The following is a 21,593-nucleotide window of genomic DNA, read 5'->3' as shown; positions in this document are numbered from 1 at the left end:
GTGCATGCAACTTTAAGAAGTCATTAACTTAGTCCCACAGTGATAAAAATGGTATAAATAGTTAAGTTTAATATTAGGTAGCTGGTTAGTTAACCCCATCCAGAGTGGTGATAAAGATGCTGCAATTTGTTTTAACAAACCTTTGGTTAGAGTAAAGAAAAATTGCCCATGATTTCTACTCCATAATCTGAGGAACTCTGTTAGAATGTGCACTTGTGTAGACATGGGGTGAGATCTGGATGACCTTTGGTGTAATTCCATCCCATTGTCAAATAGTCCCACATTGGAGGTTGTAGGCACAAGTCAGCCTACGTACATTATCATCAGAACTTTAGACCCTCCATCCTGGCACTTGACTCCAGCTATCTCCTATCTCGGCCAATGATAGACTCAAAAACCTGCATGGATCTCAGCAGGAAATGGTGAACATGGCAGCCAGAATGGACTTTACAGTGCCAAAATTAATTAAAGCAAACAAAGCAAAATTCTTACAGAACAGCGTCGATGACACTTCAAAAATAGGATACCTGCATTTCCTTACTTCATAAGCGCGATCCTGTCCGGTGTTGTATGAAATATTTGGAGCAGGTTATAAGCTAAGCTGCTGAAAACCCAGCTAACACACAAAATGCTGAGATGCCTTGTCACGCACTCTAGGCTGTTTGTCATTTCACCACATATGAGACAAATTTAGATGGTGAGCGATTTATCTCCTTGCTGAGCATTCATCCATTAAAGGGATGGAAGAATCCATCACTTGTCATTCCATATAAAATATTTTTGCCCGCTGCGCTGATGTATAGCTGATAGGAAACAGGAAAAAATTAAAATGTTACTGCAAACAAAACAAACCATTTAGATACTGCTATCATATTCTGGTCTGGTAATAAAATTGGGATTGGTCGTTTTACCTCATACCCTATTGTTTGGACAATTTGAGATTATATTTGATTCTCCTCATGATTAGTTTTTTTTTTTGCTTTTTATACGTATATATTTTTAAATTACTCCCTCTCATATTGCCATAGTTGGCCAAACAAGGCAGTAAAGAAGGGCTGGGAGCAGGCCATGGGTGTGCTGCCTCAGCAGCAAAGATGCAAATTCAAACAGGCCTTAGGTTGAAAGAACGCCTGAGGAAAATTACAATAAAAAAAGCTCTTTAAACTTCCTGACCTCAGTCTGTCAGCACTAATAAAGTTAGCATGCTAGCGTGACTTATGGACCTTGTGCTGCGAACCATTTCAGAGATTGATATATAGTGTATGACATATGTAAATTGGCTCTACCCCCTCGTTCAACATTGTGAAAAACCTATATCAGAATATGCAAAGTGGTGTTAGGAAAACGCAAAATGCCCTTAATGCTTGAATTATCATATTCCACTTAGTGAGTGGAGGGTAAAATCACCAGCAATTCCGGTAGCTGTTGCAGGTGGAAGAATAGGTTCAGTATGTGGCGACATATGTAGCACAGAGAAAAAAAAAATCCCCCATTGGTTCTTAAAATTGCAAACTTGTATAAAAAACTGTTTGTAATTGTCCTGAAAACATTGCCATTTGTGGACTTCCAAAGGAACATTCAGAACGTTGAGACTGTTTTGCCATTTAATTAGATCATGGCTGATCGATACTTCAACCACATCATCATTAAGCTGTTAACCGGCTGGAAGCAAAGCTTCTGCCCCCATCGGAAGTTTGGCAGCTTTCTGGTCCCCGTAGCGGCACTAGGAGCAGTAGCCACTGCAGAGACTGCATCCAGTCTCCAAAGGCAATAATTGATGGAGCCATTTCTGATGTTAAGCGGAGTGGCGTCATGCCAGAGCCAGGCTGGCAGACCCAGTGGGTGAGGGGTTTAGAGGATGTGGACAGGGCAGGGGTGAGGGGTATTGAGAGGGGGGGGAATGGCAAGAGCTTGAGTGGGAGCCTCTGATGGACACAGGAGGCCCATAAAGGAGGCATTTCTCTCATTTGCCCTGCAATAAAATTGAGCAGTGGAAGCTGCCAGGCTGCACATTTGGCATGGCCTCTCCTGCCTTGGCTTAAATCCCAACAGCAGCCAGAAGAGGGTCTTAAATGGCCATTAATTGGTCCCATAAGAGCCTCAATTGGTCAACAGGAAGGTGGGCCTCCTGATGTCTCCCCTATCTCTGGTAAAATTGCGGCAGGGGATCTAGCAGTGTGTAGGCATCAGGAACGGTGCCCATGGCAGAGTGCCCAATTTTACAGCCCCCTGCCTGCCAACCTGTACCCGGGGGTGGAGAAGACTTTGCCTTGTAGCCCAACCATCCACAGTATAAACAAGCAGAACTAGAAGCAAATCCTGCAGATACTGGCAATCAGAAATAAAAACAGAAAATGCTAGAAATACTCAGCAGGTCAGGCAGCATCTGTGGAAAGAGGAAGGTGGAGTTAATCTAACCAGTTGATTATCTAATGAAAGACCATTGATCTAAGATGTTAACTCAGCAGATTCATGCCTGAAAAGAACTGAGCAGAGTTTTTCCAGGGGCAGAATTTTATAGACAGAAGTTTACCCCATCGGGGGGTTGTGCGGGGACGGGCGGGTGCTGGCGCGAACCCAATAGGTGCCCCTGATTGAGGCTGCGCTGCCATTTTACGTGGGCGGGCCAATTAAGGCCCACCCAGCCTAACGCGCACCTGGAAGCGCTGAGCGCTCCCTATGCGGGCGGGAGGGGGAATTCCCTGAGTCGGGGCCTGCACTCTTTCACGCATGTGTGCTAAAGAGCGCATAAATCTCTGTGCCTCAGGGAGATTCGTTTAAGGTTTAAAATTTTTAATAAAGAAAAGGAAATATTTTAAGACATGTCCCCTCATTTGATAGTGTCACATGAGCCAGGATATGTTCATGAAATTTGATTTAAAAATTTACTTAATTAATGAAACCTTCATGAAGCCTCATCCCGTCTGTCGATGAGGTTCCAAGAAAAATGTGAAGGCCGTCTGGGCTCTTTGCCTGCCCGCCAACCTTAAGGCTGGACGGGCAGCCCTGTTAATTGTTTTAAAGACTATTTAAATGGCCTTAATAGGCCTTTGACGGTTCAGTAGGTGCGCAGCCAACTTGGCAGCGCGCCCGCGGAACTGAAAATCTAAATGACGCGCGGTGACGTCGGGACGCCTGCCCAACATCACCGTGCATCAGTTTACGCGTCGGTGAGCGGGGCCAAAAATTCTTCAGTATGACCCGCAGGCAGATGCGCACCCAATCCGATCGGGCATAAAATAGCGCGCGATGGTGTCGGGTGAGCATCCCCACATCATCGCGCACTCGTACGATATTTCGGTCGGCAGGCACGCACGAGAGTCAGAAGCGCACCCACTGACAATCAAGAGGCTTATTCAGGCCATTAAAGTATTCATCGAGGGAGATTTTTCACTGCCCGTCCAACCTTACGGTTGGCGGGTGGCATATCGGCCAGGCAGCCTTTGCATTGTTGAGGAAACTTCATCCATGGGCGGGATGAGGTTTCTGACATTAATTTTAAAAAATTAAAATGCTTTGACATCATTTTTATTATGTTTATGTTCATGTGAGTAAGTCCTATGTGGAGACATTTTTTTCACATTTTCAAAATCTTTATTTTTGATATTAAAATTTTTCAGCTCCCTGAGGCATCCCTCTGCCTTCAGGGAGTTTTCCTTCTGCGCTCCCCTGTGCCTGCGCAGACTTCAGCGCTCGCCTTCCTCCAGCCCCCACCCCAGCAGTGCTGAGCCTTTCAGCACACGTTTCACGTTGGCTGGCTGTTAATTGGCCTGCCAGCATGAAATCGCGGTCGGTGCATCGTTTCCTGGCCACTCCTGGGCCCGCCCGCTGCGTCTGCCCAACGACCTAAAAATCTTGCTCCAGAATCTTTTTGTTTCAATCCACGATATCCCTTGGTGCATTTCTAAAACCCCTGAATCCCACCTTTTCCCATTTATTAAGAACCCATGTTGTTTCTTCGTGAAAACCATTAATGTTTTGAGTTTCACTCTCCAAGCTGGTAATCTATTTTACATACTTACCACCATTTTAGTGAAAATGTGCCTCCTTCTTAATAAAACAACTGAGGATTGTTGCTCCGCTCGGCACCCCAGACAGGCACAGCCACGTGCATTCCCAAGTTCCTGCAACCCCTCGTTTAGACCCAACAACGCATTCAGCAGATAGGTTCAGATAAAGGTGATGACACAGCCCATTTGAGATTTTCCCCCCAGTATACCAACCATTCCCTCTTCCCCTTGCAGCTGACAGTTTTTCAAATAAGCCCCTTGTTCCTGCACTTCCATTCTGGCTATTGATCACCCTTTATGTGTCCACTGAACAATTAGAGGGTCATGCACAGAGGTACATGTTAAATAAAAAGGCTATATTATTATGCCTACATAATTTTCTTTGCCGCATAACCTGTTTAAATGTCAAAGTTTGTTCATCTAGCTATGGAGTGGCAAATTATTGAGAACATCCCATTTTTTCTTTTTGAAACACCCATTTGCAGCCTTGTATCAGGAGTCAAGTGGAACTCTTCACTTTTGCTCAGTCAGTAACAGACTACTCCCATTGTCCACAAACTTACTCGTTATACAAAATGTTCCATTTTTAATATTAACAACAATCTAGAACATGAACCTAGAATAGATCAGATCGAAACTCTGCAGTCCTGCCACATCTTGCTGTAAATGGTGGTGGACAATTAAGCAATGAACCTGAGGAGGAGACTCCACAAATATCCCCATCCTCAATGATGGGGGAGCCCAGCACATCAGTGCAAAAGACAAGGCTGAAGCATTTGTAACCATCTTCAGCCAGAAGTGCCAAGTGGATAAACCATCTCAGCCTCCACCTGAGGTCCCCAGCATTACAGATGCCAGTATTCTGCCAACTTGATTCACTCCACGTGATATCAAATACAAGCTGAAGGCACTGGAGACTTCAAAGACTATGGGCCCTGGCAACACCCAGCAATAGTACTAAAGACTTGTGCTCCAGAACTAGTTGTGCCCCTAGTCAAGCTGTCCCAGTACAGCTACAATGACAATGTGGACAATTTCTTGGTTTGCCCTATCCACAAAAAGCAGGACAAATCCACCTGTCCACAAACAGCAGGGAAAATACAATCTGGCCAATTACCACCCCATCAGCCTACTCTTGATCATCAGCAAAGTGAATGAAGGTGTCATTGACAGCGCTATCAAGTGGCACTTGCTTAGCAATAACCTTCTCACTGATGCTCAGTTTGGGTTCCGTCAGGGCCACTCAGCTCCTGACCTCGCTACAGACTTCGTTCAAATATGGACAAAAGAGCCGAACTCCGGAGGTGACGTGAGAGTGACACCTCTTGATATCAAAGCAGCATTTGACCAAGTGTGACATCAAGGAGCCCTAGCAAAATTGAAGTCAGTGGGAATCAGGGGGAAAGTTCTTCACTAGTTGGAGCGATACCTAGCACACAGGAAGATAGTTGTGATTGTTGGAGGCCAATCATCTCAGTTCTAGGACATCACTGCAGGAGTTCCTCAGGGTAGTGTCCTGGGCCCAATCATCTTCAGCTGCTTCATCGGTGACCTTCCTTCCATCATAAGGTCAGAAGTGGGGATGTTCGCTGATGATTGCACAATGTTCAGCACCATTCGTGACTCCTCAGATACTGAAGCAGTCCATGTCCAAATGCAGCAAGATCTGGACAATATCCAGGCTTGGGCTGACAAGTGGCAAGTAACATTGTCACTACATCAGCGCCAGGCAATGAGCATCTTCAACAAGAGAGAATCTAACCATCTCCCCTTGACATTCAATGGCATCACCATCACTAAATCCCCCACTATCAACATCTTGAGGCTTACCATTGACCAAGAACTGAACTCGACCAGCCATATAAATACTGTGGCTACAAGAGCAAGTCAGAGGCTGGGAATTCTGCAGCGAGTAATTCACCTCCTGATTCCACAAAGCTTGTCAACCATCTACAAAGCACAAGTTAGGTATTATGGAACACTCTCCACTTGCCTGGATAAGTGTGGCTCCAACAACTCCCAAGAAGCTCGACACCACCCGGGAAAAAACAGCCCACTTGATCAGCACCCTATCCACCAACTTAAATGTTCAATCCCTCCACCACCACTCCACAGTGGCAGCAGTATGTACCATCCACAAGATGCACTGCAGCAACTCACCAAGGCTCCTTCGACAACTCCTTCCATACCCATGGCCTCTACCACTTAGAAGGACAAGCATGGGAACAGCAAATTCCCCTCTAAGCCACGAACCATCCTGACATTTGCACTATATCAGCCTTTTTCACTTGCCAGGAAGAGACATAGGTATTCAGGCGTGTGTTCTATGCGATTTTCCGTCCATTAAACCTAATAATGGTTGGAGAACTACTCTCCTAGTCTTCCAGTATTAATCTTTTACATCAGAGCTCAATCTTACTTTTGCTCTGCATACTGCCTGCACAGTCCTGTGCAAAAGTTTTCATATGCTATTAAACCTTTCTCAAATATGATTGCAATAAGATGTCATTTAGCTATCATTGCCTATTCTGAGCACATGAAATATTTTAAATTCCATTAGATTTAGTTGATCTGTGATATGTTAAAGGTTAACAAGAAATGAAATAATCATGATGAATTCTAGTTTCATATCCATCCATAACCTATCAAAAGGATACACTTGTAAAAATGAGAGATTCTTCTCTGATTTTGGAAGTGAAGTGAAAATTCCACTTGCACATTCTACATCACTGGAGCAGCAATAATGCAGATGTTTTAAGCAAAATACCAATTATCACTCCTAAATTATGAAATCATCCTGAACTGTATTGTTTTCCAGACATTTTTTTGAATTTCTTTTGATCCTTGAATTTCCTTTTCTCCATTTAAATTTTTCTTGACATTTCCTTGCATCTCCTTTTGCATTGGCCTCAAATAAAATAAGCACTTCCTGTATATCAATGCTGTAAAACTTTATAGTGAAGAAAAAAGTTCAGCCCTTACTTCTTGTAACCAAACTGTGAACTTGGAGTTGTAATCACCCTGGAAAGTGTGTGGACTTTAACAGCTAGAACTTGGCCTTTGCTTTTACTCATTGGCTTTTGAGATCCAAACCTCTCCTCTGCCCTCCATTACAACTTTTGTTCTGGTCTGCATTATGGACCTTGTCCCTTCATCTAGATCATTCATTACCATAAAGAGACATCACCATTTCCTTTATTTTCCTCTTTCTGTCACATAATCGCACCCCATCCCACATGCCTAAAGCTCAAACACACATGCACATCAGCCTGTCAGAAGGACAGGGCCAGTAGCACTGGGCAAATTTGAGATGTGAATTTTTTAGTCATAAGTCAGCCATATATGTGTAACACCAACTTTTCCCTAGGTTTTGTTTGTACTCAGCTACCACAGTAGGTTTGAGGTGCTGGGAGTGGCTTGGAACCTGAGAGTGAAACTGGCTGACGGTCATACTGTGCAGTTGAATCATATGGGAAAACCTCCAAAATGAATATCTAATAAACAACAATAAAAAATCAAAATTACTAATAAACTTGGTCAAGGATGTTTGCACCTCACAGTTTTAATGATAACACATGAACTATTTTTTATTTTGCTTATTGCTCATTTATGAAGCCACAAAGATTCACATTACCTTGTCTTCCATCCTATCCTTGATGTTGTTTTACCTTCCACCCCCCTATAAATAATATTGATTGCTATTACAATTAGGTGAGGAGAGGTAGAATAGCTATCCTCTTTCCCTCTCCTCCTTTGACTGCAACAGGTCCTTCTTTATTCTGAAAAGGATATACTTGCCAATTTAGAAAACACTTAACTGATGATAAGTGAACCAATTGGACAGCTTTTTTGGAGATTAACAAAGAATGGGATTAGTTTTAATACTTAAACTGAGCTGAGTAAAATAATAAAATATGCTCCGACCTTCTCCCTCTCACACACACACACACACACGCACACAGTCTCGAAGCTCATGTACACACAAATACAGATTACAGATTGGCAAAGGATAGGTTGGCCAAATTAGAGTCCATAAAATGTAAAAAGAATATACAGTCTGTAGTTTGGTGACTTGGCTGGCTTCAGGCTCAATTTGTTGATCTTATGACTTTCCTTCTGTGGTCCCAATGCTTAAGATTTTAAAATATAGATTGCTGTGTTGGCTGTTCTTCTGGAGATGTTGGTGCTGGCATGAATTCTGTAAGAAATCTCTATCTAAAGCAGGGGTGTCCCTGGATGATCATTATCAGAAAACAGAGCTCAAAGATTGCCAGATGAGTTGGAGAGAGACGGAGGCAGGAGGGACCCCATGGATCTTCTCTCTCAATGTCTCAACTACTTAATCCTTGTTCTGCAGCGAAAACATGTGGTTGAAACATGCAAAGAGTTAGCTTGTCATGTGATCGTTCCACTCCAACTGTCCATGGAATTCAAATAAGGTCATTGTTCCTGTATTCCAAGGATAATTTGATTAGATCATGTCTGGTAAGCTTTCTTAGCCAGGATGCCTTTGTTCCAGTGATTAGGATTAATGGTCTATTTCCAACAGTTGAATATCTGAGGTGATTGCCTTAATGCCTAGATAATTGGACAGATATGTATCCTTCACATTCCCCAGGAGATCACTGTCTTTGGTGGGTTTTGCAGACACGCTGTATCCATTTCAATGAATTGGAATGTAGAATGTACAGTATTGCAAATTGGGGAAGCCTTCTTAGACTGTGATCTCAAGTTACCTTTAGTCTCTGTGTTTTAACAAGTCTGCTTTTTAAAAGTTCAATTGAGATTTCTAGCTGGTGAATTAAAATAATTATTTGACATAATGCATGTCTTCATGACTTTGGAAATACTTGCCCACCTTGCAAGACCTTTCACGTGCATGGCCTTCACTAACGTAATCTGTGTCCAGGGACAAAAATTATGGTGCACGTTTTATATCTGCCTGCATTGAGTGTTTGAACTAATTAAAAGAGAAAAAGCCTCCTTTACTTCCCACGATCCAGTTACTTCCTCTAAAGAGCCACTTTAAATTTGTGAAGATATAAACAAAATGCCTCTATTGCAGATGATGAAAATCTGAAATAAAAATAGAAAATGTTGGAAATACTCAGCAGGTCAGGCAGCATCTGTGGAAAGAGAAACAGAATTTGTAGATGGAATATTATGCTCCCCGGGAGCTGTTGGCAGGCAGGGGACACCGTGTCCATTGCCTACTTGCCTCCACTGGTATTTTGCCAGAGGTGGGGTAGGTGTCAGACTATTCCTTGGGGTCAATTAAGGGCCTTAAGTGGCCAACTAATGGACATTTAAGGGTGTCCTCCCGCTGCTGCTAGTATTTTACCAGGGGGGCGGCAGGTGGAGGGGGTGCCCACAAATTCAGCTTGGCTGCGAGCTCGGCAGTCTGGCCCTCATGATTTGTCACCCTGTGCTGACGGAGGCCACTGCACATGGAAATAGCCCACTTGTCTCCCATCACCACCCCACACCTCACTCCAGCCTCCCAATCACCAAACTCCATCCTCCCCACCCCACCCCCCACCCTCCACACCCCCCCACCCCTCTCCCCCCGCCTCGCTGGACCCTGCCTGCCTGTTCCTGACAAATCTGCACCAAGACCTCATTGTAATGGCTCCTCGTCAGGAACTGCAGCCTCAGTAGTGGTCTTCACTCCCAATGGCACTGCTGAAACTGGAGGGCAGCTGGCCATCTGATTAGTCAGTAGCTCTTGGAGGGGAATAACCTCCCTCATGGGGGTGAACACCACAGCCACAGGCAGTTAATTGTCTGTTGACGCTTAAATCTGGTCATGGCTATCCTTTTACAAATTAATCTTTCTTGCCCTCCACCCCATCACAGATCTTCCCTTTAGTTCTTTATCCCACCTTCTCTGCTTTGACTTACTCCATACCTATTACATTCCTAACTTTTCCCAGTTCTGATGCAAGATTACAGACCTGAAATGTTAACTCCATTTCTCCCCCACAGCTGTTACCAAACCTGTTGAGTATCTCCAGCATTTTCTGCTTATATTTTAATTTGAAAGAATTCTTCACTCAAAGTCTACCACCACGTTCACTTCTGTCAACGCTGTGCTGATACTTAAAAATCTTCCCGTCATTAAACTCACGGAATTCTGGCTTCATTGAATTAGCTCTTTCTTGAGATATAGCTATCCTTAATTGCCCTTGAAGTGGTGAGCAACCTTCAGCTGGGCTCAGTTCATAGCACCCTCGCCTTTGAATCAGAGGGTTGTGGGTTCATGTCCCACTCCCGGAAACCAAGAACTGTGATTGTACTCGAAAGGGTTGCAATCTGTGACTGTTGATAACTTGAAAGAGTTTCCACTTAGACTGCTCCGATCTGTGTGGTGAAGGTTTCCCCACAGTGTTGTTAAGTAAAGGGTTCCAGGATCCTGACCCGGTACTTATGAAAGAAAAGTGATTTGTTTCCAAGTTGGGATGGTGTGCAACATGGAGTGGATTTTGAGGTGATGACATTTTCTATGCTTTCCTTGTCAAAAATTCTTTGATGGGATGGGGGCATAGCTATCTCTAATTGCCTTGCTAGGCCATTCAGAGGCAGCTAAGAGCCAACCATATTGCTGTGGGTCTGGAGTCACCTATAGGCCAGACTAGGTACCCTAAAGGACATTAGTGAACCAGATGGGTTTTTATGACAATCAATGATTGTTTTTATAGTCATCATACTGAGACTAGCTTTCAACTGCAGATTTTATTAGCTGAATCTAACTTCCACCAGCTGCTACTGTGGGATTTGAACCCATGTCCCCAGAGCATTAACCTGGATTACTGGCCCAATGACATTACCGCTATCCCACCATCTCTTCCAGTGATGGCAACAGCAGGTTGGGAGAAACTCTCAAAGGCGCCTTCGCAAGTTGCTGCAGTGCATCTCGTGGATGGAACCCACTGCAGCCATCACACATCACTGCTGGAGAGTGCGGTTATTTAAGATAGTGAGTAGGGTGCTGATCAAGCTGACCATTTTATCTTTAATGGTGTCGAGCTTGACATTTTTAATTTGATTCTGCACCTGCAGAACTTGTGACCCCAAGCATCTTCTTTACCATCAATGACTTTAACAAGGTGTTAACAAACACCAATTTTTTTTTATTACTAGCTTTTCACTAAAATCTGGAAATCTAGATCTGAAAGGGTAGATGTAACTAAACATGGACAAATAATCCATTTGTTTTTTCTACCAATATTGTAAACACTTATGCTTTTTCATTAACATTAACAAACAGGAAAATATGGTCCATGACACTCACTGCTGTGTAGGTAACAGTATGTCTCCATGGAAACAAAGGGGAAGGGGAAAATAGAATGTCACCATTTCCAGGTATGCACATGATAAGTACAATAAATAGATTGTGCCATATTTTCTCACATCTCTAGATGTGTTAAATACACAAAAAAGTATAGTGCACATTTTTGTGATTCTTGTACTTAATTCAAGTTGGTTTTATTTGTGAATAAGGTTTTACTGACTTATAAGCTCTGAAAGATTGAGCATAGCTTTATTCTCTTGTGTGTCAAACACAATGTCCCACTGCTCTTTATCCAGGACCATTTCCATTTAAAGTACTGTATTTAACAAATTCATTCCCACAGTTCTTAATTTACTGTAATTAGAGCTGTGACACAGTGATCATTCATTCCCAGACATTGGGCAATTAAACCAGTCAATGATTGTAAATAATTTACAGGAAGACAAGGCACCTATAGTCTTTGAGAGCTCCTTACTTCTAACACATGAAAGGCTATTATGTTTTTATTTGCTTGCTCCTAATTGTATCCTTTGTCTCTCTCCTGTAATTTTATAGTTCCAACAGTTGATGTTTTCCAGACATCAACAAAGGATCGATTTGGACTGGGACATCAATTGAAAAAGTAAGTCTTTCAGAAAAATTATAAGATATTTAAAGAGCAGCGGCACCTGCATTCCCATAGCACCTAGCACTGCCTGCGGCAAAGTCTTTTGAATGAGATGTTAAACTAAGATTACATGGCACTATTTTGAAAAAGAGCAGGGGAGTTCTTCCCTATGTCCTGGCCAACATTTATCCCTCAACAAAGATCACTGAAACAGTTTATCTGGTTGTTATCACATTGCTGTTTGAGGAACCATGCTGTGTGCAATTTGACTATTGCAAATATTACAGGCTGCAATGTCCATTAGTGACTATAAAGGACTTTGAGACACTCTGAATTCATAAAAAGTGTCATATTAATGCAAGTTGTTATTGAAGGTGTCACTTTAATGCAAGTTGCTGTTGGAAGGTGTTATATGAATTCAAATTGTTGTTGGAAGCTGTTATGTGAATGCAAGTTATTGTTGCTTCAATATTAATAATGTAGGATAAAGGTGGGATATGCTAATATATGATATTGATGATGATGTAAAGCTGACATTACTCAGTCATGTGTTAGACTGTCAAGAGAGGTTGGAATCATGCCTAGAAGCAACATGCCTACTCTGTAACCTGTTTAGATGTAGTACTAATAAGCATGTGTTAAGCAAATACCAGAGTATGTCTACAGTCCCATGCCTAGAGTCCAAGATAGAAGGGCTATTCTAAAACATCATGGCAGCACTGGAGACATTGATGAAAAAAACACATCAGTGTTATCGAAGGAAGCTTAGAATGATAAAAACTTTGAAAGCAGCTCGTAACAAATTGGCAGAAGGAGGAGGCACACTGGAGAGAGGTAATGATGACTGCACCACGTGAGCAGACCCTGCCCTTACCCCACCGTTTTGACTGACTTGTAGGCCCACAGAGATGCCAGCAGTGGGAGTTATGGAAACCTATTTTCTCTGGTACTGAGCAGCATCAGGCCTTCAACAAAGGAGCCAAAGCTTCAAGTTAGTTCCTTTCCTGGTGCAGCAGGTCCAGTAGCAGACGATGTTCTCTTAAGGCAAGGGGGTGCAGGAATCCACCGTGGACTTGGAGTCTATTCTGACACCTATTTTAGCTGGAAGCAAAACTTAGCAATTGAACGAGCATATTTTAACCAGCTCACGCAACAACCTAGAGAATCAATTGAATTATTTCTAACCAATCTATATTGCCCAGCTAGTTCTTGCGGATAGGGAGTGCTGAAGGACGAGCCACTCCATGATCGCATAGTCTTGGGTGTCTGGGATGAAAAACTCCCATCTACCCCCAGTTTGACTGCAGGATGGGCAGCAACATCATTAATCCAGCTTGGGAGGTGGTGGCAGTGGCGGTCAGCGCGAACGCCCTGCAAAGGAGCACAGCCACCCAGCGCTGCAAGAGGATGAATGATCTCCTCTGTTCTGCCAGGGTAAGTCACTCTTCTCATCACTCTCAACTCACACAGTTATAAACCCATCACACATCCACAGGGTTCTCACTCACTGCTAGTTCAAGGGACATCACCATTCACTCTCTCACACACACCTTCATTGTCCTCATCCCGTCCATGGCGCCACTCACCACCCACACATGCCAGGCATGCTTATCATCTGGCCTGGCAGTTATCCTGCTTACACTGTCTCCATCTCTATTCATGCAGGACAAGCTGGCACACAACAAGAGGGAGAGGTCACAGACTGGTGGCGGAATGCCTGAAATCAAGGTCCTCACAGACTTTGAAAACAGAGCCATCCAGCTGGCTGGTGAGGGTCTGGACCATTCCTGTGCTGACGGTGAGATTGGCAGTGCTCTACCAAATGAGGATCCAGCAGTGCAACATCCAACAGACAGCCATGCCATGAGTGATGTGTCTTGTTTCATGGCCACTGCCATGCACTAATTATCTCCCCTTGCTTCTGCAGGCATATCTGGGAAACTGCCAAAGCAGTACACGACCCTGGGCCTCCACTCAAGCCCTGAGGGAAGCTCAGAAGAGAAATCTGTTGAAACCCTTCTTGAAGCCCCATCACAGCACTAACCCACATCCTCCACCAGCACAGAGACACACACCTCAGTGGGACCTAGCTTTACAGTGGCTTGGGATCACCATCTGATGAACACATTGCACTGTCTGATCCATAACAGGTGGCAGCAAGAACTTCCCAGGTGTCCAGCACTTGGAGGACTGCTGGAGGTCAGATATTGGCTGAATCCAAGTCAGATGACGAGCCTCTGGACTCGGTCATATCACAGTTGCTGGAGCTGCCAAGACAAGCTTGGGAACAACAGGAAGGGATGTCTGGTGCACTCCTCAGATTGCAAGGCACGATGGAGGAGTCCATCTGCCTTCAGGCTGAGGTGATAGTGCTGGCATGTCAACCGAGGTCAACACTGGTAGGATGGCGGCCTGCACTGCTGTGCGGGCTGAACTCCATCGACAACGCCATAGTTGGCCTCCAACAGGTTGTATGCTAGAGGGATGAGAGGCAGCCTGATCTCACTCCAGCTACCCCTTCTCTTCAAGGAATCAGCCAGGGGCCCTCGGGCACCCATAGGGAGGAGGATCAGCAGGTGCACAGCCCGGGGTCATCCAACCAGGTGACTCCGGGAGTGTCTGGCCCGTCCGAATCCCCTCTTCCTGTAATCTCAGCAGCTCCAGCTCCACAGGCCAAGGAGAGTGTCACTGCCACACAGCAGGACCCCGAAAGCAGGCCAGGGCCCTCCAGTGGATGGCTGCCAAGGTGATCACAAACAGTGCGTAGCAGTCAGCAGGCTGCCTCCACCTCCACTGTTACTGTCCGGGGCGCACCAAGATGTAGTGGCAGGTTTAAGAAAGTTAAGAAGATGTAGTTGCACAGCCTGAGAACTGGTGTTACTCACTTGTACATAATGTTCACTATCGTTAAAAAAAAACTCGCCATCGACGGTCTGAGCAGATGGTCGCAAACTGGTTTCACGACGTTGTGAAACTGATTTTTGACCTTCTCGCCACATTGTCCACTCAGGCCGCCGAGCATGCCTAATGCCAATGGGCACAGACGATTCCACCCCAGGACTGCCCAGCAGGAGGGCGGAGGTTTGAATGTTTCCAGTGCAGCAAAACTGGACATTTGAAGCGTTTCTGCAAATTCAACAATTCTAAGCAAAGTCGAAGACAAGACAGTATTTATGAAACACACTCCTTCCAAGAAATGGAAAGTCAAGATAAGGACAAAACTACAGATAATCTGAATCCAGACTATTGGTCAGTTACACTGCAAATTCATGGCTTCAATGCTATTTTTAAAATTGATACTGGAGTTGCTGTTAACATATTAGTAGATGACCTCGACTGGCTTCACCCAATGACCCTTCATCCATTAAACATCAAGCTGCAAGGTCCAGGCGGCATAGACCTTCCAACTAACAGCAGGATTATTGCTCCTCTCATCTACAAGGGGCAGCAGATTATTGATTTTCTCTGTTATTCACAATCAACGCACATCCTTATTAAGTGGCGATATTGGCTTACTTCTGGGAATCCTAGAAAACCAGATGGTGCTCATCATTTGAACAACTCACTGCCTTTCATGCAACAGTCTTCAAACTTTTAATTAGAAGCAGGGGAAATTCAGCCTTCAGAAGCTGAGGAAGTTTATACACTCAGCAATAAGTTCCTTTCTTTCACAGAGACACCATCCACTAGACCCCAGGCAGAGGTTGAAGTTATGAGTCTCTCAGTCCTTTGTGAAGTAAGGCCAAGGGTGGAAGAAGGCACTGCCGCAGACAGTGACCATCCTGATGAAGACCTGCTGGACCTGATTGACACTTCCTGGGGAGTGATGAGGAAAAATCCCTTGCAGTAATAAGTGATCTCTTGGGGATTGAGGTCTTCGAGGATGATTCATCTTTCCAGCATATGAAGCCTCTGTTGTGTTTTTAAAGAAGTCAGCTGTGTTTTTAGTAGTTGAGCAGCATTTATATCTTAGTTCCACTGAACCTACCAATGAATTGCCTAGCCTATCTCCTGTTGTCCATGAATAATCTTCCACAGAGAATGCCTTGCCTCATTCCATGCCAGAGTCCATAGAGGATTACACTGTAAAGATCTAGTATCTTCCAGGGTTGAAAGTCAATTGACACCCGTACTTCTGTCCCACTGAAGTCCTTCTTCCCTCCAGAGCTGAATGTCTGCACAGAAGCAGCAGTAGAATCCTTAGCACTACTGAAGCTGCAAAATCTTGTACCGCAATCTATAGTCTCTGGGACAGTTCCTACAGATTGGAGGGCAGCTAATGTAACCCCTCTATTTAAAAATGGAGGTAGAGAGAAAACAGGGAATTATAGACCAGTCAGCCAGACGTCGGTAGCGGGGAAAATTCTAGAGTCCATTATAAAAGATTTAATAGCTGAGCACTTGGAAAACAGTGGCAGAATTGGACAGAGTCAGCATGGATTTACGAAAGGGAAATCATGCTTGACAAATATACTGGAATTTTTCGAGGATGTAACTAGTAGAGTTGATGAGGGGGAGCCAGTGGATGTAGTTTATTTGGACTTTCAGAAGGCTTTCGACAAAGTCCCACATAAGAGATTGGCGTGTAAAATTAAAGTGCGTGGGATTGAGGATAGTGTATTGAGATGGATAGAAAACTGGTTGACAGGCAGGAAATGGCAGGCAGTGACTAGCGGGGTACGCCAGGGATCGGTGCTGGGACCCCAGGTATTCACAATATATATTAATGATTCAGATGAGGGAACTAAATTTAATATCTCCAAATTTGCAGATGACACAAAGCTGGGTGGGAGGGTGAGCTGTGAGGAGGATGCAGAGATGCTTCAGTGTGATTTGGACAAGCTGATTGAGTGGGCAAATGCATGGCAGATGCAGTATAATGTGGAGAAATGTGAGGTTATCCAATTTGGTAGCAAAAACAGGAAGGCAGATTATTATCTGAATGGCTATAAATTGAGAGAGGGGAATGTACAACGAGACCTGGGTATCCTTGTAAACCAGTCGCTGAAGGTAAGCACGCAGGTGCAGCAGGTGGTAAAGAAGACAAACGGTATGCTGGCCTTCAAAACGAGAGGATTTGAGTACAGGAGCAGGGATGCCTTGCTGCAATTATACAGGGCCTTGGTGAGACCACACGTGGAATATTGTGTGCAGTTTTTGTCTCCTTATCTGAGGAAGGATGTTCTTGCTATAGTAGGAGTACAGCGAAGGTTTACCAGACTGATTCGTGGGATGGTGGGGCTGACATATGAGGAGAGATTGAGTTGGTTAGGATTATATACGCTGGAATTCAGAAGAATGGGGGGGGATCTCACAGAAACCTATAAAATTCTAACAGGACCAGACAGGGTAGATGTAGGAAAGATGTTGTCGATGGTGGGGGAGTCCAGAACCAGGAGTCACAATCTGAGGATATGGGGTAGACCATTTAGGACTGAGATGAGGAGAAATTTCTTCACCCAGAGAGTGGTGAGCCTGTGGAATTCACTACCACAGAAAGTAGCTGAGGCCAAAACATTGTATGTTTTCAAGAAGGAGTTAGTTATAGCTCTTGAGGCGAAAGGATCAAAGGATGTGGGGAGGAAGCGGGAGCAGGCTATTGAGTTGGATGATCAGCCATGATCATAATGAATGGTGGAGCAGGCTCAAAGGGCCGAATGGCCTACTCCTGCTCCTATTTTCTATGTAATCTTGTCCCAGATGGTCTACAGGAAATTCCTCTCATTACAGAAGGTGAGGCTGTCTTGTCTCCATATCATCAGCTATTCTCCCCATTGCCCATAATGGAGCAACCTCATGCAGAGAGAAGTGTAGCTTTCTCACCACTACCTACAGAAAGTAGATGGTCTTCCCAAAAAATCATTGCAAAATCATCTCTTCTTCTTTTCCTGACTGTCTTACAGGAAGTTGGTTAGTTTTTTCCATTGTCATCTAAGTTCATTGAAATCTCCGATCTTCAATGCCTTTTCAGTCTTTGATATAGCAGGAAAGGGTACAGCTGTGGCAGTCATCCCAGAAGTTGAAGATCATCCCTGAGTCCTTCAAGGGAGCAACAAGTTCCTCAGGGTGTCCACAGCTCTTCTCTTCTAGTCCCAGAGGGTCCAAATGTCAATTCTCTTCGGTCTTCACTTTTGGATCAGTCTTTCGTTGAAAAGCCGTCATTGTCCTTGCAGTTCAGTCATCCTGAAACCTATACATTGCTTCCCAGCAGTGCTGCCAGCAATGCTGATAAAGTGTTGTCCAATTCTGCAGATGATGGTGTCCTACCAGATGCAGAAGAAAGCCCTCATGTCTCCAAGATGTCTTCCCTAAGGGCCGAGAATACTGTGGGAGACTGTAAAAGGGGAGTTACAGAAATGCAATGTAAATAGTTAAAGATATAGTTTAATGTCGTTGTTAAAATAGGATAGTGTATTTGCGGGTGGGAGGTGTAGTATGGATGGGATATGCTAATGTATGATGTCGATGATGGTGTACTACTAACATCAGAGTCATGTGTTAGACCCTTTCTTGAGAGGGAAGGGTTGAAATCATGCTTAGGAGCAATGTGCATAACCTGTAATGTTTAGACAAAGTACTAATAAGCAAATATTAAGCAGATACCAGTGTATGTCTACAGTCTGTATGCTAGCATAGTTCCATGCCTAGAGTCCAAGATAGAAGGACCATCACTGAACAAATAGGATAGAAAATATTACCAGTTCCCACTGGCTACACTAAATGCTACATACACCCATTCTGGCAATAATTAGGCAGTGATTTCTAAATCTACCCCCATATTCACATTGCTGATCAGTACAGAGCAATCGGAGAATATCTGTGGTTCAAAGTATGAGTTGCAGTGGCACCAGTGTTGACACTGACACACGAAAAACTAGCCTAAAATATGCATGTGGGAAATCCATGAGTACCAGCAGTTTTACATATTGCAGAGTTGCAAGCAAGATCTCGAATAGCAGAATGCCCATTTGCTGACATGTTCTGAAGCACAATTTGTTTGTCAAGAGAGGCAATATCTTCACTTTGGTTATTATACAACTTAAGTAAAAGCAGCTATTTAGCAGCTTTCCAGCTGAGATTAGAGTCTGCAGGAATTTGAAGGATATCTCCAGATTTCTGGAGGAGCAGATGACTGAGTTTCTCGCACATTCGGAGTGAGGCAGCAGAGGCAGAAACTTGGATAAAATAAGTCGAATATATAGATACAGTTACTCACAAGGAATGAATGAACGCTGGGTGTTTTAACTGGACATAACTTGCCTGGACCACACAAGTAAATTGTCAAACTTGAAGCTTGAACAGTGCTTTAATGAGCTGGAACGGAATTTTCATTCTAAAACTATAGGAACTAACTCATATTTCATTCGTTCAGCAAATTTGACATTTCCAGTTTATTACTCCCACAGAATTATGCAGACTTTTGTCACGCAGCAGTGGAAGCAGAACAGCAAAGAGAAGCTCAATTGTCCCCATGGCAAAAAGATTAGTGAGAAGAAGGTGAAATCTCCTCTGCACATTTTTTCATCGTTGCGCAGGTAACGTGGCAAGCTTCAGGAGAGGTTAACTCCACTGGCATTAATTCTACTTGGATCTGGGGACTGATTTATTACTTTGTGACCACAATGCAACTTAATGCCCATTTTGTCAGCACGTGGGAGTAATGGCCTCATAAATCACACTTAGATGTCAGTAAACATACTATTATTTATATTAATAATGATAGATTTAGAGAAATTTCCAGCTCAGGAAGAGGCCATTCAACCCATTGTGACCTTGCCAACCGGAAAAGATCCACCAAGTCAAATCCTACTTTCCGGCTCTTGTTCTGTAACCGTGTAGGATACGATACCTTGGTCTGTAATTAGTGTAAGTTCAGCCTACTGGTGGGAGAACCAGTGGGAAACCCACTCCAAGAGATGCCGAAAGCTATTTAAATGCAACCACGCATTTAATTGGGTAGCGTTGGGCCCGTGCAGAATTAAGCCCCGAGTAGGGCAGTAACATTCCCCCACCCCTGAGAGCTGCCAGCAAATTGCAAGAACACATGAAATAGGAACAGGTGTAGACCATATGGCACATTGAGCACGATCATGGCTGATCTTGGGGTACAACTCGATTTCCTTGCCCACTCCCCATATCCCTTAATTCCCTGAGAGACCAAAAGTCTGTCTATCCCAACCTTGAAGGTATTCAACGATGGAGCATCCACAACCCTCTGGGGTAGAGAATTTCAAAGATTCACACCCTGTGACTGAAGCAATTTCTCCTCATCTCAGTCCTAAATGATCGGCCCCTTATCCTGAGACTGTGTACCTGTGTTTTAGATTCCCTGACCAGCGGAAACAATCTCTGTGTCCATCCTATCAAGCCCATTGAGAATTTTGTAGGTTTCAATGAGATTGTCTCTCATTCTTCTAAACTCCAAAGAATTTAAGCCCAATTTACTCAGCCTCTCATCATAGCACAACCTCCCAATCCCAGGGACCAATTTAGTGAACCTTCACTGTACCACCTTCAGTGCAAGTATACCCTTTCTTAAATGTGGAGACCAAAACTCCACACAGTTTATTGTATTCCAAATGTGATCTCACCAAAATCCTGTACAACTATAACAAGACTTCTTTATTCTTGTACTCCAATCCCCTTGCATTAAAGGCCAACATACCATTTGCCTTCCTAATTGCTTGCTGTACTTGCATGCTAATTTTCTGCATTCCTTGTACAGGCACACACAAGTCTCTTTGAACATCAATACTGACAAGTTTCTCGCCTTTAGAAAAATACTCTGCTTTTTTATTCTTATGACCAAAGTGAATAACTTCACACTTACCCATGTTGTACTCCATCTGCCATCTTGTTGCCCACTCGCCTAACCAGTCTCTGACCTGAATTTTACGCTTTGCGCAGGAGAGTGATTGGTGGGGCAGATGTGAAACCTGCTGCTGCCCTCCATTGGCTCCCGATGGCAATTCCACACTGGCTTGCTAATTACCTGCCTGCCAGTGTGAAATGCACTCAGCAGTGGGGGGATGGGGGGCTGGGGGAAGGGCAGGCGCCGAGAAAAGTGAGGGTGTAGGCAGGTGGTATCACACGAGCAAAGTGATGCCTCAGGGGAGCTGTAGAATTGCTGGAGGGATATCAGCACAGAAAAAATACCCCAAACTATCTATAATGACACGACAAACAACTGACAGCAATGCCATGAATCATTAAATCTCAAATGTATTTGGGCCCTTTATCCCACCCTGGATCAAGAATGGTGAAAGAACGTGAATGCCACCTGGCCAATTGGCTTGTGCGCCAAGTATAAAAGAGCACGGGCCACATAAAATTTGGGACAATTGCATATTTAATGGACTGAATCGCCCTTTTTATTGCTGGTGGGCACGTTTCCGAATCCCGCACACGCTCGCTGACCATAATATCGCACGAGGGCGCCATGACGTTGGGACACGTGCCCGATGTCTTCTCATGTGATGGAGTTCAGGTCGGGCGCGCGCCCGCTGAAGCTCCAGAAAATTCTGGTCAAAGCTCTTTTCAGCCTCTCTGTGTCCTCCCCACATTTTACCTTTCCACCAAGATTAGTATCATCAGCAAATTAGATACATTAATCTCTGCCTCTTCGTCTAAGTCATTGATATACATTGTAAATAGCTGAAGCCCCAGCACTGATCCTTGCAGCACT

At 44.1% G+C, this 21,593-nt stretch overlaps 1 protein-coding gene across 2 annotated transcripts in view; it reads left to right on the top strand.

Moving 5' to 3' along the window:
• Window positions 1-21,593, top strand: part of parp8 (poly (ADP-ribose) polymerase family, member 8) — a 443,855-nt gene that overhangs the window by 306,262 nt on the left and 116,000 nt on the right. For both annotated transcript variants that reach the window (XM_078550076.1, XM_078550068.1), the window contains exons 10-11: window positions 11,857-11,923; window positions 19,315-19,443. In XM_078550076.1, the coding sequence (XP_078406202.1) occupies window positions 11,857-11,923; window positions 19,315-19,443 (196 nt within the window). The remainder of the gene's footprint in view (window positions 1-11,856; window positions 11,924-19,314; window positions 19,444-21,593) is intronic.

The sequence above is a fragment of the Cetorhinus maximus genome, chromosome 1 (assembly GCF_964194155.1).
Source record: "Cetorhinus maximus chromosome 1, sCetMax3.hap1.1, whole genome shotgun sequence".
Classification (NCBI taxonomy): Eukaryota; Metazoa; Chordata; class Chondrichthyes; order Lamniformes; family Cetorhinidae; genus Cetorhinus; species Cetorhinus maximus.
Note: the sequence above shows the minus strand (reverse complement) of the source record. Positions and strands in the feature narration are given on the sequence as shown.